General features: G+C 45.7%; 1 protein-coding gene across 6 annotated transcripts in view; it reads right to left on the reverse strand.

The window, feature by feature from the left end:
* The window catches only part of LOC118374956 (lisH domain-containing protein ARMC9), a 102,306-nt gene that overhangs the window by 40,158 nt on the left and 43,810 nt on the right, over positions 1 to 18,338 (reverse strand). For all 6 annotated transcript variants that reach the window (XR_008075894.1, XR_008075893.1, XR_008075892.1 and 3 more), the window contains 7 exons: positions 10,524 to 10,663; positions 8,541 to 8,617; positions 6,153 to 6,227; positions 5,841 to 5,931; positions 4,956 to 5,014; positions 3,791 to 3,889; positions 3,494 to 3,612 (listed from right to left, as the gene is read on the reverse strand). Coding sequence is in view for 3 of the 6 variants with exons in the window: in XM_052475486.1 (XP_052331446.1) it covers positions 3,494 to 3,612; positions 3,791 to 3,889; positions 4,956 to 5,014; positions 5,841 to 5,931; positions 6,153 to 6,227; positions 8,541 to 8,617; positions 10,524 to 10,663 (660 nt within the window). In the remaining 3 variants the exon portion in view is untranslated. The remainder of the gene's footprint in view (positions 1 to 3,493; positions 3,613 to 3,790; positions 3,890 to 4,955; positions 5,015 to 5,840; positions 5,932 to 6,152; positions 6,228 to 8,540; positions 8,618 to 10,523; positions 10,664 to 18,338) is intronic.

An 18,338-nucleotide genomic window follows, 5' to 3' on the forward strand; every position in this document is an offset into this window, starting at 1 on the left:
TTACAGTTTGGCTGGAGTCATTGGTTACGGTTCGGCTGGAGTCATTGGTTACAGTTTGGCTGGAGTCATTGGTTACAGTTCGGCTGGTTACAGTTTGGAGTCATTGGTTACAGTTTGGCTGGAGTCATTGGTTACAGTTTGGCTGGAGTCATTGGTTACAGTTCGGCTGGAGTCATTGGTTACAGTTCGGCTGGTTACAGTTTGGAGTCATTGGTTACAGTTTGGCTGGAGTCATTGGTTACGGTTCGGCTGGAGTCATTGGTTACAGTTTGGCTGGAGTCATTGGTTACAGTTCGGCTGGTTACAGTTTGGAGTCATTGGTTACAGTTTGGCTGGAGTCATTGGTTACAGTTCGGCTGGAGTCATTGGTTACGGTTCGGCTGGAGTCATTGGTTACAGTTTGGCTGGAGTCATTGGTTACAGTTCGGCTGGTTACAGTTTGGAGTCATTGGTTACAGTTTGGCTGGAGTCATTGGTTACAGTTTGGCTGGAGTCATTGGTTACAGTTCGGCTGGAGTCATTGGTTACAGTTCGGCTGGAGTCATTGGTTACAGTTCGGCTGGTTACAGTTTGGAGTCATTGGTTACAGTTTGGCTGGAGTCATTGGTTACAGTTTGGCTGGAGTCATTGGTTACAGTTCGGCTGGAGTCATTGGTTACAGTTCGGCTGGAGTCATTGGTTACAGTTCGGCTGGAGTCATTGGTTACAGTTTGGCTGGAGTCATTGGTTACGGTTTGGCTGGAGTCATTGGTTACGGTTCGGCTGGAGTCATTGGTTACAGTTTGGCTGGAGTCATTGGTTACAGTTTGGCTGGAGTCATTGGTTACAGTTTGGCTGGAGTCATTGGTTACAGTTTGGCTGGAGTCATTGGTTACGGTTCGGCTGGAGTCATTGGTTACAGTTTGGCTGGAGTCATTGGTTACAGTTTGGCTGGAGTCATTGGTTACAGTTTGGCTGGAGTCATTGGTTACAGTTTGGCTGGAGTCATTGGTTACAGTTCGGCTGGTTACAGTTTGGAGTCATTGGTTACAGTTTGGCTGGAGTCATTGGTTACAGTTTGGCTGGAGTCATTGGTTACAGTTCGGCTGGAGTCATTGGTTACAGTTCGGCTGGTTACAGTTTGGAGTCATTGGTTACAGTTTGGCTGGAGTCATTGGTTACGGTTCGTCTGGAGTCATTGGTTACAGTTTGGCTGGAGTCATTGGTTACAGTTCGGCTGGTTACAGTTTGGAGTCATTGGTTACAGTTTGGCTGGAGTCATTGGTTACAGTTTGGCTGGAGTCATTGGTTACGGTTCGGCTGGAGTCATTGGTTAGAGTTTGGCTGGAGTCATTGGTTACAGTTCGGCTGGTTACAGTTTGGAGTCATTGGTTACAGTTTGGCTGGAGTCATTGGTTACAGTTTGGCTGGAGTCATTGGTTACAGTTCGGCTGGAGTCATTGGTTACAGTTCGGCTGGTTACAGTTTGGAGTCATTGGTTACAGTTTGGCTGGAGTCATTGGTTACAGTTTGGCTGGAGTCATTGGTTACAGTTCGGCTGGAGTCATTGGTTACAGTTCGGCTGGAGTCATTGGTTACAGTTTGGCTGGAGTCATTGGTTACGGTTTGGCTGGAGTCATTGGTTACAGTTTGGCTGGAGTCATTGGTTACAGTGTGGCTGGAGTCATTGGTTACAGTGTGGCTGGAGTCAGTCATTGGTTACAGTTCGGCTGGAGTCATTGGTTACAGTTTGGCTGGAGTCATTGGTTACAGTTCGGCTGGAGTCAGTCATTGGTTACAGTTAGGCTGGAGTCATTGGTTACAGTTTGGCTGGAGTCATTGGTTACAGTGTGGCTGGAGTCAGTCATTGGTTACAGTTCGGCTGGAGTCATTGGTTACAGTTCGGCTGGAGTCATTGGTTACAGTTCGGCTGGAGTCATTGGTTACAGTTTGGCTGGAGTCATTGGTTACAGTTCGGCTGGAGTCAGTCATTGGTTACAGTTTGGCTGGAGTCATTGGTTACAGTTCGGCTGGAGTCAGTCATTGGTTACAGTTAGGCTGGAGTCAGTCATTGGTTACGGTTAGGCTGGAGTCATTGGTTACGGTTCGGCTGGAGTCATTGGTTACAGTTTGGCTGGAGTCATTGGTTACAGTTTGGCTGGAGTCATTGGTTACAGTTCGGCTGGTTACAGTTCAGAGTCATTGGTTACAGTGTGGCTGGAGTCAGTCATTGGTTACAGTTCGGCTGGAGTCATTGGTTACAGTTCGGCTGGAGTCATTGGTTACAGTTTGGCTGGAGTCATTGGTTACAGTTCGGCTGGAGTCAGTCATTGGTTACAGTTTGGCTGGAGTCATTGGTTACAGTTCGGCTGGAGTCAGTCATTGGTTACAGTTAGGCTGGAGTCAGTCATTGGTTACAGTTTGGCTGGAGTCATTGGTTACGGTTAGGCTGGAGTCATTGGTTACGGTTCGGCTGGAGTCATTGGTTACAGTTTGGCTGGAGTCATTGGTTACAGTTCGGCTGGTTACAGTTTGGAGTCATTGGTTACAGTTTGGCTGGAGTCATTGGTTACAGTTCGGCTGGAGTCAGTCATTGGTTACAGTTCGGCTGGAGTCATTGGTTACAGTTTGGCTGGAGTCATTGGTTACGGTTTGGCTGGAGTCATTGGTTACAGTTTGGCTGGAGTCATTGGTTACAGTTTGGCTGGAGTCATTGGTTACGGTTTGGCTGGAGTCATTGGTTACGGTTTGGCTGGAGTCATTGGTTACAGTTCGGCTGGAGTCAGTCATTGGTTACAGTTTGGCTGGAGTCATTGGTTACAGTTTGGCTGGAGTCATTGGTTACGGTTTGGCTGGAGTCATTGGTTACGGTTTGGCTGGAGTCATCGCAGCTAAAAGGTGGCACAACCAGTTATTGAGTGTAAAAGGGGCAATTACTTTTTCACAAAGGGGCACTGGGTGCTGTATAACTTTAAAATAAGTAGGGAATTGCTTTATCGAATATAATATTTTGGTTTAAGATCTGATAATTATTCAGCATCAAAAATATGCAAAAGTAGAAGAAGAAAAGAAATCAGAAAAGGGGGCCAATAGTTCTTTGTACTTTCACTGACAGATAAATGTCAGTCCCATTTTAAACACTTGGCTAATTCACTGTTCCTAAAGCAGAGAATACACTTGGCTGGAGCAGTGTACTGGCACTTTGCTGCTATATTTCTTGACCTGTTTTGTCACTGCTTTTGGGTCATTCGTTTGTTCTTAGGATGGCCTCATGGAATGCTTAACAAAAGCCCCAAATATGAGTTATCACCTCCGGGGGTATTGTCTGACACCACTGTTCTGAGGGACACCAAAACATTATGCTGTAACTCCCTATTCACTGGGTACTGGCAAATACTGTATTGACCACGGGGTCGACAGCATCCGATACTAAGAGCCTCTAGTCCAGAATGCATTGCTCCATGTTGTGCTTATACAGTATGTGTGTGTGTGTGTGTGTGTGTGTACTACTTGCATGATGTGTGTATTTCGGTGGGAGATGGGGGTCACGGGTCGCTGCAGGGGTTCATCGACACTCCGTCCAAGAGGAGCTGCCGATCTCCTCTTCACCCTCGTCGCCATGTTGGTCATGATCTGGACACACACACCCACACACACAATTAAAATCACACGCCAACGGTAATGTGCCAAACACACATCATGTTCCCACAGGACAATAACTGGTCCCAGATCTGTTCAGTGTGTGTGTGTGTGTCTGTATATATGTGTGTGTGTATATGTGTCTGTGTGTGTGTATATGTGTGTCTCTCACCCCCAGGTACTCTGTGGTCAGTAGTGTCTCTCCGGACAACTCTCTGGGCTGCAGCTGAAGCACTTCCTCTTTATCAAGGTCCGTCTCTATCGCGTCTTCCTGTTAACAAACACAGGACATTTTACTCGTTTTACTGAAGAGAACAGCAATTGATCCCAACCCTGATAGAGCCACACCAGGGTTGTGTTCATTTGGCACCAAATGTAAGAAAACAGACTGAAACAGGGGCAGACTACCTGGATTAGTCCAACAAGAGACCGTCATTTTCATTTTACGTTGCAAAACGCTTTCTGTTGCATGCCCTAATGAATACGAAAGCATGACATAAGATTATACTGGGAGAGGAGTGAAGTCTGTGAGATAGCTGTGAGACCATGGAGAGAGGAGTGAAGTCTGTGAGATAGCTGTGAGATCATGGAGAGAGGAGTGAAGTCTGTGAGATAGCTGTGAGACCATGGAGAGAGGAGTGAAGTCTGTGAGACCATGGAGAGAGGAGTGAAGTCTGTGAGATAGCTGTGAGACCATGGAGAGAGGAGTGAAGTCTGTGAGATAGCTGTGAGACCATGGAGAGAGAAGTGAAGTCTGTGAGACCATGGAGAGAGGAGTGAAGTCTGTGAGACCATGGAGAGAGGAGTGAAGTCTGTGAGATAGCTGTGAGACCATGGAGAGAGGAGTGAAGTCTGTGAGATAGCTGTGAGACCATGGAGAGTGGAGTGAAGACTGTGAGATAGCTGTGAGACCATGGAGAGAGGAGTGAAGTCTGTGAGACAGCTGTGAGACCATGGAGAGAGGCGTGAAGTCTTTGCAAATAAATTCATTAAAAATCCTACAATGTGATTTTCTGGATTTTCTTTCCTCATGTTGTCTATCATAGTTGAAGTGTACCTATGATGAAAATTACAGGCCTCTATCATCTTTTTAAGTGGGAGAACTTGCACAATTGGCTGACTAAATACTTTTTTGCCCCACTGTATGTATGTATGTATGTATGTATGTATGTATGTATGTATGTATGTATGTATGTATGTATGTATGTATGTATGTATGTATGTATGTCCCATCTGTGGAGGAGTGTCTAGCGGACAGAGGCGATGCGTCTTTGGACATTTGCTTGTGTGTCCAGAACATGATCAACATGGCAACGAGGGTGAGATGACAAGCTTACCTCATCATCGTCATCCTCCTCTTCGTCATCAGACTCTGGTCCCTCTTCAGTCACCTCCCCTAGTTAGAAAAGAGACACGTCAGGTCAGCTCACAAAGGTGAGAGGTCAAATAGAGCATGAAGAAACCACAGCTTGTACATACAGTGGCCTCCAACAGAACAGTGTACATACAGTGGCCTCCAACAGAACAGTGTACATACAGTGGCCTCCAACAGAACAGTGTACATACAGTGGCCTCCAACAGAACAGTGTACATACAGTGGCCTCCAACAGAACAGTGTACATACAGTGGCCTCCAACAGAACAGTGTACATACAGTGGCCTCCAACAGAACAGTGTACATACAGTGGCCTCCAACAGAACAGTGTACATACAGTGGCCTCCAACAGAACAGTGTACATACAGTGGCCTCCAACAGAACAGTGTACATACAGTGGCCTCCAACAGAACAGTGTACATACAGTGGCCTCCAACAGAACAGTGTACATACAGTGGCCTCCAACAGAACAGTGTACATACAGTGGCCTCCAACAGAACAGTGTACGTAGGTGGGATTGTGTATCCTTAAGCAATAAGGCACAAGGGGGTGTCTCTCTGAGTACTGAATATCCACAACAATATTTTTTATACATTTGCAAAAACTTCTAAAAAACAGTTTTTGCTTTGTCATTGTGGGCTATTGTGTGTAAATTGAGGGGATTTTAAATTTATTTTTAGAATAAGGCTAGAATAAAAAATATGGAAAATATGAATGGGCGTACATGCAATTCCACATGCATATATTGTGCTGGTGCGTGTCAATATGTGCCAATGCAGGGCTGTGTGCATACATGATGAAATGGACAACTTCTATGGGTCGATACCTCTGTTGTGTGTGTGACTGACCTGAGTTGAGTTGTTTGATAATAAACTCAATCTGCCTGTTGAGCTCCGGGTTCTCCTCTTTACTGTAGCAGTGAAGGATCTCCTCCATACTCTACACACACACACACACGCACACACACACGCACACGCACACACACTTTTTGTAATTTAGCAGATGCTGTTATCCAGAGTGACTTACAGTAGTGAGTGCATGCACACACACACACACACACACACACACACACACACACACACACACACACACACACACACACACACACACACACACACACACACACACACACACACACACACACACACACACACACTAACCATCTCCTTGGCTTCCTCTCGCACTGCATGAATACACAGGATGCTATAAAGGGTTCCGTTCACGTACGGCCGAATCTGTAAAAACATACACAAGCCTGTAAAGTACACGTTTATCTGTAAAAACATACACAAGCCTGTCCGTCTCGAATCTGTAAAAACATACACAAGCCTGTAATACACAGGATCTGTAAAAACATATAAAGCCTGTACAGTTCACGTTCTGTAAAAACATACACAAGCCTGTAAAGTACACGTACGGCCGAATCTGTAAAAACATACACAAGCCTGTACAGTACACGTACGGCCAAATCTGTAAAAACATACACAAGCCTGTAAAGTACACGTACGGGCCGAATCTGTAAAAACATACACAAGCCTGTAAAGTACACGTTCACGTACGGCCGAATCTGTAAAAACATACACAAGCCTGTAAAGTACACGTTTACGTACGGCCGAATCTGTAAAAACATACACAAGCCTGTAAAGTACACGTACGGCCGAATCTGTAAAAACATACACAAGCCTGTAAAGTACACGTTCACGTACGGCCGAATCTGTAAAAACATACACAAGCCTGTAAAGTACACGTTCACGTACGGCCGAATCTGTAAAAACATACACAAGCCTGTAAAGTACACTGCCACTTCCACTCTGCCAGATTGTAATCTCTGCTCAGTCAGTTCATGATTCTAGCCATTTATGATTATTCAAGATCATGTTACTCTGCTGTGCCTGTTTCCCTGCCTGACACAGTTTATCCTCTCATTGCAGTTACCTCTCTATCTCTGTCTCCTGTCTCCAGTTCCACATCTCACCACCCAACTACCTTGCTCTGGATTTTACTCACCACCACTACCTTGGATTCCCCTCAGGACCTGTTTACACTGTTCTACTCAGCCAACTCCAACCTCAGTCTCCACATCTGGTTTTTCTGCAACTCAACCCATATCTCTCTGTGTAACAATATATATTTTAATTATTTCATCCTTGTTTCCTCATCTGAGTCTACTCTTGGCTTCCCCTGTGTCGCTCCGCTTAACATATTTGGCTGGCAGCCACACAAGTAAATGAGCTTACAATGAAAAAGCAAGGTATTTTTTGCAAAAACGATGCATGGCCATCATATTGCTAATGTTTATCATAGAAAAAATGTAGCCAGCTACATTTCCTAATGTTTGGCTTAAAGTTAATCTTGCATTTTACAAGAGAAATGCAGGCTGGCTACACCTTCAAAAGTACCAGAGAAAAGTAGCTACACATCAGTCAGAGCACTGTCTCCTGATAGAGTTCCCTTTTGTGAATTCTCATCCGAGTGAAAAAGTGCAACTGAAGCACAATATTAGTCTGATGTCGAGAAGAAATTACAATAACAAGACCTTTACATCTGTGTTTACAAAACGCATTAAGAGATTTCTAAAGCTTTTTATATATTTTTTTCTGTGTGTGAAAAATGAATAATTCTGCGTTAATGCAGAGGACGCTACGTTTACCTTGCTAGTTATCTAAGTAAATTGCTGAATTAATAAGGTGACAGGACATCATATTGTGTAAGTTTTCTGCCGTGTTTGAGAAGTCATAGCCCATTGGATGAGTTATCCGTACAGCTGCCACTAGTATCTTTTGATTTCCTTGAGTTTTTTTGCAGCTCTTTTCTCAGCCGTCTGCTCCTCCCCCCTCTTCTCCAAGCAGACAGGCCCGTTACCCTAGCGACTCCAGATTCCACACAGACACTGTGTGTAACCATGCTGCTTCAGAGACAGTACTGATCTTACTTTAGACAAGCATGCTTCAAAACTTGGTTCACAATGTCGCTCGTTCACATTCACTTGTAAATGTCCAAACTCACCAAAAATGACATTCGGTAGCTCGTACCTATATATGTATAACTTTATGAGCTGGACCGCCTGTCTTTGCAATTTGTTAGAATATTTCGCTACCAGCCTCCATGGAAATTCATTATTACTTGTGCTAATTTAGTTAGCATACTGGTAACAGACGTCAAAAATGATGAATTCTGCATTAACGCGGACCCTACATTTAAATTAGCTAGTTATCTAAGCAAATTACTGAATTAATGAGGTGTTTTTGGCACCCCCTTGTGTACTAAGGCAGTAATACGGTAAATCCTGGGATGAGAGAAGGACTGTATGAGATATGAACATCTGGATACAGCTCAACCCTACCATACAGTACGCCACCATCACGCCAGCAAGCAGATTAGTGATCAACTGGGACTGGTGCAGATTAACAGATTTACAGATTAACCTCTTTCTGTGTGTGTGTTTTATATGTGAGTAGTTTGTGTACATTCACAACTGCGGGTGTCTGTCTGTGTGTGTGTGGGTGTGTAAGTGCATGTGTGTGTCCATGAAAGTGTGTGTGTGTTACCTCGTGGTTCTCGTGTCCCAGAAGGTCAGTCAGAACCTTCAGCACGTATTTAGGGTTCTCAGCACACTTCCTCTTACCTGGAACAAAAAGACAAGTCATGACAACAGAGATACGGGTTAGGGTTCGATACGGGTCTGAAAGAACAAGAAGCTTTCATTCTGCTCTCCCCATCTAACTCAATTTGATTTGAATCAATCCCTTCAATGGGCATTTAACATTAGACCCAGGGCCAGAAGTCTATACAAGGACTAGGGACAGTGGGGGAGGCAGGGTAGCCTAGTGGTTAGAGCGTTGGACTCGTAACCGAAAGGTAGCAAGTTCGAATCCCCGAGCTGACAAGGTACAAATCTGTCGTTCTGCCCCTGAACAGGCAGTTAACCCACTGTTCCTAGGCCGTCATTGAAAATAAGAATTTGTTCTTAACTGACTTGCCTAGTAAAATAAAGGTACAATTTTTTATTTATTTTATATAACCAGGTAAGTTGACTGAGAACACATTCTCATTTACAACAACGACCTGGGGAATAGTTACAGGGGAGAGGAAGGGGGATGAATGAGCCAATTTTAAACTGGGGATTATTAGGTGACCGTGATGGTTTGAGGGCCAGATTGGGAATTTAGCCAGGACACCAGGGTTAACACTCCTAGTCTTACAATAAGTGCCATGGGATCTTTAATGACCTCAGAGAGTCAGGACACCCGTTTAACGTCCCATCTGAAAGACGGCACCCTACACAGGGCAGTGTCCCCAATTACTGCCCTGGGGGCATTGGGATATTTTTTTTGTTAGACCAGAGGAAAGTGTGCCCCCTACTGGCCCTCCAACAGCATCTGGTCTCCCATCCAGGGACCAACCCTGCCTAGCTTCATAAGCAAGCCAGCAGTGGGATGCAGGTTGGTATGCGAAGACACTCCTTTGATGAGTCGTGAGTAGAAGTAAATGGTCCTGTGTGGCTCAATTGGTAGAGCATGGACTCTTGCAACTCCAAGGTGTAGTGGGTTTGATTTCTGCTTTGGGGCCAACCATAGTATGAGTCCCATACGGAAAAATGAATGGATGTGTAAGTGTAAATGGCTTTTTGATAAAAGCCTCTGCTGAATGTCAGATAAATGACCTATTACAATAAACATCATATTGAGATCTAACTAGCTAACTCATTCTAATTCTGTGGGAGATAGAGGGAAGGGATCACTGCCCATACCTAACTCTTTAGCCAAGGTGCATGAATGAAAGAGATGCACCAGTATTTTTGTATACATTTTACCCAGTAGTACTGAGCCAAAAGTGGTCCCCGAATATGGCGTACCATTGTGATGTGCAGCTTGCTAGATGTCACCGAAATGGTGAGAGGCTGAAGCTCATTGGCTAGTCTTCGAATAGCTAGGAACTCATTGGCTGGCCCAAATTGGGGGAAAATGTAAGGAAAATGTCACAGCTTCCAGAAAAAAAAACGTCTCTTTCAAACTAGGGATTTCGTGGCTTAGTTGAGGTAAAACAATAATTCTGCTAACCGATTATACATGTTTGGACTACATATTGACACATCCAGCACAAAGCGGGAGAATGTCTTTAAAGAGCAAACTGAAGTGAAGAGGAATTTCAGTAACTCTTGGGAGGACGGTGGAAGTTGATCAAATTCCTATAAAAAGATGCTGAATTTCCAGTTCACTTCAGACAACTGATGTGGACTGTGTTAGTGTTCCCTGTATAGGTGGTGTGGGAGCCCACGTCCCAAAATACTTTTGGTTTCAACTGAGGGCCTGTTTATTGTTTTGGGTGCTTTAGTGCCGCGGGTGGAAAATAACCGGAGGGAAACACTGGAGTGAGGGAAATGTAGCCTGATCCCAGATCTGTTTTGGCACAAATAGATCTGGGACCAGGCTCATGGACTGTGCCATCAGGTGGATGTCGTACTAGGTATGGGTGGTACCAGGTGATGGGTGGTACCAGGTGATGAGTGGTACCAGGTGATGATAGGCTACCTCTGGTGCGTAGACATAGGTTCATGAGCAGGGCCACAGCGTACTCCAGAGTGTAGTCAGACAGACAGTCAGAGTCCTGCAGCTCATCTACCAGCCAGTCAATGAGACCGTCCTCTATCATGGCTGACTGCTGGCTCCTCCTAGAGCGCACACACACACACACACACACACACACACACACACACACACACACACACACACACACACACACACACACACACACACACACACACACACACACACACACACACACACACACACACACACACACACACACGCATATAAAAACACACCGGCGCTTGCACGCACACACATGGATGTGTACACAAAACTCACATGTTCGCACACACAAACAGACGCACATATGCAGACGCACAGAAACAAGCAAACAGAGAGGAACAAAGACAACAGGGTTAGGCCCGGACACCACTAGGTGTTGCACAACGAGCAAACAGAAAGAAACACAGCCCACGGGGTTAGACCGGGAAACCATTAGCTGTTGCAATTTTTTTTTTGCCTTTATAAGCTTGTGTTTCAAACCAATAGTTTTCTGATAAACAAAAAAAAAAAGTGGAGACACCGGGATATAACATTCTTTAGTCTACTGACTGTGGATAGTTAACCAGAGTGGTAGTGTGACTGTGGATAGTTAACCAGAGTGGTAGTGTGACTGTGGATAGTTAACCAGAGTGGTAGTGTGACTGTGGATAGTTAACCAGAGTGGTAGTGTGACTGTGGATAGTTAACCAGAGTGGTAGTGACTGACTGTAGTGTGATATGCAGTGTGGTAGTGTGACTGTGGATAGTTAACCAGAGTGGTAGTGTGACTGTGGATACAGAGTGGTAGTGTGACTGTGGATAGTTAACCAGAGTGGTAGTGTGACTGTGGATAGTTAACCAGAGTGGTAGTGTGACTGTGGATAGTTAACCAGAGTGGTAGTGTGACTGTGGATAGTTAACCAGAGTGGTAGTGAGACTGTGGAATAGTTAACCAGAGTGGTAGTGTGACTGTGGATGCAGAGTGGTAGTGTGACTGTGGATAGTTAACCAGAGTGGTAGTGTGACTGTGGATAGTTTAACCAGAGTGGTAGTGTGACTGTGGATACAGAGTGGTAGTGTGACTGTGGATAGTTAACCAGAGTGGTAGTGTGACTGTGGATAGTTAACCAGAGTGGTAGTGTGACTGTGGATACAGAGTGGTAGTGTGACTGTGGATAGTTAACCAGAGTGGTAGTGTGACTGTGGATACAGAGTGGTAGTGTGACTGTGGATAGTTAACCAGAGTGGTAGTGTGACTGTGGATAGTTAACCAGAGTGGTAGTGTGACTGTGGATGTTAACCAGAGTGGTAGTGTGACTGTGGATAGTTAACCAGAGTGGTAGTGTGACTGTGGATAGTTAACCAGAGTAGTAGTGTGACTGTGGATAGTTAACCAGAGTGGTAGTGAGACTGTGGATGTTAACAGAGTGGTAGTGTGACTGTGGATGCAGAGTGGTAGTGTGACTGTGGATAGTTAACTGTGGATACAGAGCGGTAGTGTGACTGTGGATGCAGAGTGGTAGTGTGACTGTGGATAGTTAACCAGAGCGGTAGTGTGACTGTGGATACAGAGCGGTAGTGTGACTGTGGATGCAGAGTGGTAGTGTGACTGTGGATAGTTAACCAGAGTGGTAGTGTGACTGTGGATGCAGAGTGGTAGTGTGACTGTGGATAGTTAACTGTGGATACAGAGCGGTAGTGTGACTGTGGATACAGAGTGGTAGTGTGACTGTGGATAGTTAACAGAGTGGTAGTGTGACTGTGGATACAGAGTGGTAGTGTGACTGTGGATAGAGCAGTAACCAGAGTGGTAGTGTGACTGTGGATACAGAGTGGTAGTGTGACTGTGGATAGTTAACCAGAGTGGTAGTGTGACTGTGGATAGTTAACCAGAGTGGTAGTGTGACTGTGGATAGTTAACCAGAGTGGTAGTGTGACTGTGGATAGTTAACCAGAATGGTAGTGTGACTGTGGATAGTTAACCAGAGTGGTAGTGTGACTGTGGATGCAGAGCGGTAGTGTGACTGTGGATAGTTAACCAGAGTGGTAGTGTGACTGTGGATGCAGAGTGGTAGTGTGACTGTGGATAGTTAACCAGAGTGGTAGTGTGACTGTGGATAGTTAACCAGAGTGGTAGTGTGACTGTGGATAGTTAACCAGAGTGGTAGTGTGACTGTGGATAGTTAACCAGAGTGGTAGTGTGACTGTGGATGCAGAGTGGTAGTGTGACTGTGGATGCAGAGCGGTAGTGTGACTGTGGATAGTTAACCAGAGTGGTAGTGTGACTGTGGATGCAGAGTGGTAGTGTGACTGTGGATAGTTAACCAGAGTGGTAGTGTGACTGTGGATAGTTAACCAGAGTGGTAGTGTGACTGTGGATAGTTAACCAGAGTGGTAGTGTGACTGTGGATACAGAGTGGTAGTGTGACTGTGGATACAGAGTGGTAGTGTGACTGTGGATACAGAGTGGTAGTGTGACTGTGGATACAGAGTGGTAGTGTAACTGTGGATGCAGAGTGGTAGTGTGACTGTGGATAGTTAACCAGAGTGGTAGTGTGACTGTGGATAGTTAACCAGAGTGGTAGTGTGACTGTGGATAGTTAACAGAGTGGTAGTGTGACTGTGGATAGTTAACCAGAGTGGTAGTGTGACTGTGGATAGTTAACCAGAGTGGTAGTGTGACTGTGGATAGTTAACAGAGTGGTAGTGAGACTGTGGATAGTTAACCAGAGTGGTAGTGTGACTGTGGATGCAGAGTGGTAGTGTGACTGTGGATAGTTAACCAGAGTGGTAGTGTGACTGTGGATAGTTAACCAGAGTGGTAGTGTGACTGTGGATGCAGAGTGGTAGTGTGACTGTGGATAGTTAACAGAGTGGTAGTGTGACTGTGGATAGTTAACAGAGTGGTAGTGTGACTGTGGATAGTTAACAGAGTAGTAGTGTGACTGTGGATAGTTAACCAGAGTGGTAGTGTGACTGTGGATAGTTAACCAGAGTGGTAGTGTGACTGTGGATGCAGAGTGGTAGTGTGACTGTGGATGTGGATGCAGAGCGGTAGTGTGACTGTGGATAGTCAGAGTGGTAGTGTGACTGTGGATGCAGAGTGGTAGTGTGACTGTGGATAGTTAACCAGAGTGGTAGTGTGACTGTGGATACAGAGTGGTAGTGTGACTGTGGATACAGAGTGGTAGTGTGACTGTGGATACAGAGTGGTAGTGTGACTGTGGATACAGAGTGGTAGTGTAACTGTGGATGCAGAGCGGTAGTGTGACTGTGGATAGTTAACCAGAGTGGTAGTGTGACTGTGGATAGTTAACCAGAGTGGTAGTGTGACTGTGGATAGTTAACCAGAGTGGTAGTGTGACTGTGGATAGTTAACCAGAGTGGTAGTGTGACTGTGGATAGTTAACCAGAGTGGTAGTGTGACTGTGGATAGTTAACCAGAGTGGTAGTGTGACTGTGGATAGTTAACCAGAGTGGTAGTGTGACTGTGGATGCAGAGTGGTAGTGTGACTGTGGATAGTTAACCAGAGTGGTAGTGTGACTGTGGATAGTTAACCAGAGTGGTAGTGTGACTGTGGATAGTTAACCAGAGTGGTAGTGTGACTGTGGATAGTTAACCAGAGTGGTAGTGTGACTGTGGATAGTTAACCAGAGTGGTAGTGTGACTGTGGATAGTTAACCAGAGTGGTAGTGTGACTGTGGATAGTTAACCAGAGTGGTAGTGTGACTGTGGATGCAGAGTGGTAGTGTGACTGTGGATAGTTAACCAGAGTGGTAGTGTGACTGTGGATAGCAGAGTGGTAGTGTGACTGTGGATAGTTAACCAGAGTGGTAGTGTGACTGTGGATGCAGAGTGGTAGTGTGACTGTGGATGTTAACAGAGTGGTAGTGTGACTGTGGATGCAGAGTGGTAGTGTGACTGTGGATGCAGAGTGGTAGTGTGACTGTGGATGCAGAGTGGTAGTGTGACTGTGGATACAGAGTGGTAGTGTGACTGTGGATACAGAGTGGTAGTGTGACTGTGGATACAGAGTGGTAGTGTGACTGTGGATACAGAGTGGTAGTGTGACTGTGGATACAGAGTGGTAGTGTGACTGTGGATACAGAGTGGTAGTGTGACTGTGGATACAGAGTGGTAGTGTGACTGTGGATACAGAGTGGTAGTGTGACTGTGGATACAGAGTGGTAGTGTGACTGTGGATACAGAGTGGTAGTGTGACTGTGGATACAGAGTGGTAGTGTGACTGTGGATAGTTAACCAGAGTGGTAGTGTGACTGTGGATAGTTAACCAGAGTGGTAGTGTGACTGTGGATAGTTAACCAGAGTGGTAGTGTGACTGTGGATACAGAGTGGTAGTGTGACTGTGGATACAGAGTGGTAGTGTGACTGTGGATACAGAGTGGTAGTGTGACTGTGGATACAGAGTGGTAGTGTGACTGTGGATACAGAGTGGTAGTGTGACTGTGGATAGTTAACCAGAGTGGTAGTGTGACTGTGGATACAGAGTTAACCAGAGTGGTAGTGTGACTGTGGATAGTTAACCAGAGTGGTACCAGAGTGGTAGTGAGACTGTGGATAGTTAACCAGAGTGGTAGTGTGACTGTGGATGCAGAGTGGTAGTGTGACTGTGGATAGTTAACCAGAGTGGTAGTGTGACTGTGGATAGTTAACCAGAGTGGTAGTGTGACTGTGGATACAGAGTGGTAGTGTGACTGTGGATAGTTAACCAGAGTGGTAGTGTGACTGTGGATAGTTAACCAGAGTGGTAGTGTGACTGTGGATACAGAGTGGTAGTGTGACTGTGGATAGTTAACCAGAGTGGTAGTGTGACTGTGGATACAGAGTGGTAGTAGTGACTGTGGATAGTTAACCAGAGTGGTAGTGTGACTGTGGATAGTTAACCAGAGTGGTAGTGTGACTGTGGATAGTTAACCAGAGTGGTAGTGTGACTGTGGATAGTTAACCAGAGTGGTAGTGGGACTGTGGATAGTTAACCAGAGTGGTAGTGTGACTGTGGATGCAGAGTGGTAGTGTGACTGTGGATAGTTAACCAGAGTGGTAGTGTGACTGTGGATAGTTAACCAGAGTGGTAGTGTGACTGTGGATGCAGAGTGGTAGTGTGACTGTGGATAGTTAACCAGAGTGGTAGTGTGACTGTGGATAGTTAACCAGAGTGGTAGTGTGACTGTGGATAGTTAACAGAGTAGTAGTGTGACTGTGGATAGTTAACCAGAGTGGTAGTGTGACTGTGGATAGTTAACAGAGTGGTAGTGTGACTGTGGATGCAGAGTGGTAGTGTGACTGTGGATAGTACAGAGCGGTAGTGTGACTGTGGATACAGAGTGGTAGTGTGACTGTGGATAGTTAACCAGAGTGGTAGTGTGACTGTGGATACAGAGCGGTAGTGTGACTGTGGATGCAGAGTGGTAGTGTGACTGTGGATAGTTAACCAGAGTGGTAGTGTGACTGTGGATAGTTAACAGAGTGGTAGTGTGACTGTGGATAGTTAACCAGAGCGGTAGTGTGACTGTGGATAGTTAACAGAGTGGTAGTGTGACTGTGGATAGTTAACCAGAGTGGTAGTGTGACTGTGGATACAGAGTGGTAGTGTGACTGTGGATAGTTAACCAGAGTGGTAGTGTGACTGTGGATACAGAGTGGTAGTGTGACTGTGGATAGTTAACCAGAGTGGTAGTGTGACTGTGGATAGTTAACCAGAGTGGTAGTGTGACTGTGGATAGTTAACCAGAGTGGTAGTGTGACTGTGGATAGTTAACCAGAGTGGTAGTGTGACTGTGGATAGTTAACCAGAGTGGTAGTGTGACTGTGGATGCAGAGTGGTAGTGTGACTGTGGATAGTTAACCAGAGTGGTAGTGTGACTGTGGATAGTTAACCAGAGTGGTAGTGTGACTGTGGATGCAGAGTGGTAGTGTGACTGTGGATAGTTAACCAGAGTGGTAGTGTGACTGTGGATAGTTAACCAGAGTGGTAGTGTGACTGTGGATAGTTAACCAGAGTGGTAGTGTGACTGTGGATAGTTAACCAGAGTGGTAGTGTGACTGTGGATAGTTAACCAGAGTGGTAGTGTGACTGTGGATGCAGAGCGGTAGTGTGACTGTGGATAGTTAACCAGAGTGGTAGTGTGACTGTGGATGCAGAGTGGTAGTGTGACTGTGGTTAGTTAACCAGAGTGGTAGTGTGACTGTGGATACAGAGTGGTAGTGTGACTGTGGATACAGAGTGGTAGTGTAACTGTGGATACAGAGTGGTAGTGTGACTGTGGATGCAGAGTGGTAGTGTGACTGTGGATGCAGAGTGGTAGTGTGACTGTGGATGCAGAGTGGTAGTGTGACTGTGGATACAGAGTGGTAGTGTAACTGTGGATGCAGAGCGGTAGTGTGACTGTGGATAGTTAACCAGAGTGGTAGTGTGACTGTGGATAGTTAACCAGAGTGGTAGTGTGACTGTGGATAGTTAACCAGAGTGGTAGTGTGACTGTGGATAGTTAACAGAGTGGTAGTGTGACTGTGGATAGTTAACCAGAGTGGTAGTGTGACTGTGTGATGATAGTTAACCAGAGTGGTAGTGAGACTGTGGATAGTTAACCAGAGTGGTAGTGTGACTGTGGATGCAGAGTGGTAGTGTGACTGTGGATAGTTAACCAGAGTGGTAGTGTGACTGTGGATAGTTAACCAGAGTGGTAGTGTGACTGTGGATGCAGAGTGGTAGTGTGACTGTGGATAGTTAACCAGAGTGGTAGTGTGACTGTGGATAGTTAACCAGAGTGGTAGTGTGACTGTGGATAGTTAACCAGAGTAGTAGTGTGACTGTGGATAGTTAACCAGAGTGGTAGTGTGACTGTGGATAGTTAACCAGAGTGGTAGTGTGACTGTGGATGCAGAGTGGTAGTGTGACTGTGGATAGTTAACCAGAGTGGTAGTGTGACTGTGGATGCAGAGTGGTAGTGTGACTGTGGATAGTTAACCAGAGTGGTAGTGTGACTGTGGATGCAGAGTGGTAGTGTGACTGTGGATAGTTAACCAGAGTGGTAGTGTGACTAGTGTGACTGTGGATGCAGAGCGGTAGTGTGACTGTGGATGCAGAGTGGTAGTGTGACTGTGGATGCAGAGTGGTAGTGTGACTGTGGATGCAGAGTGGTAGTGTGACTGTGGATACAGAGTGGTAGTGTAACTGTGGATGCAGAGCGGTAGTGTGACTGTGGATAGTTAACCAGAGTGGTAGTGTGACTGTGGATGCAGTATGGTAGTGTGACTGTGGATGCAGAGCGATAGTGTGACTGTGGATGCAGAGCGGTAGTGTGACTGTGGATACAGAGTGGTAGTGTGACTGTGGATGCAGAGCGGTAGTGTGACTGTGGATGCAGAGCGGTAGTGTGACTGTGGATGCAGAGTGGTAGTGTGACTGTGGATGCAGAGTGGTAGTGTGACTGTGGATGCAGAGTGGTAGTGTGACTGTGGATACAGAGCGGTAGTGTGACTGTGGATACAGAGCGGTAGTGTGACTGTGGATACAGAGCGGTAGTGTGACTGTGGATGCAGAGCAGTAGTGTGACTGTGGATAGTTAACCAGAGTGGTAGTGTGACTGTGGATAGTTAACTAGAGTGGTAGTGTGACTGTGGATAGTTAACCAGAGTGGTAGTGTGACTGTGGATAGTTAACCAGAGTGGTAGTGTGACTGTGGATAGTTAACCAGAGTGGTAGTGTGACTGTGGATAGTTAACCAGAGTGGTAGTGTGACTGTGGATAGTTA

Source organism: Oncorhynchus keta, chromosome 22, assembly GCF_023373465.1.
Source record: "Oncorhynchus keta strain PuntledgeMale-10-30-2019 chromosome 22, Oket_V2, whole genome shotgun sequence".
Lineage (NCBI taxonomy): Eukaryota > Metazoa > Chordata > Actinopteri > Salmoniformes > Salmonidae > Oncorhynchus > Oncorhynchus keta.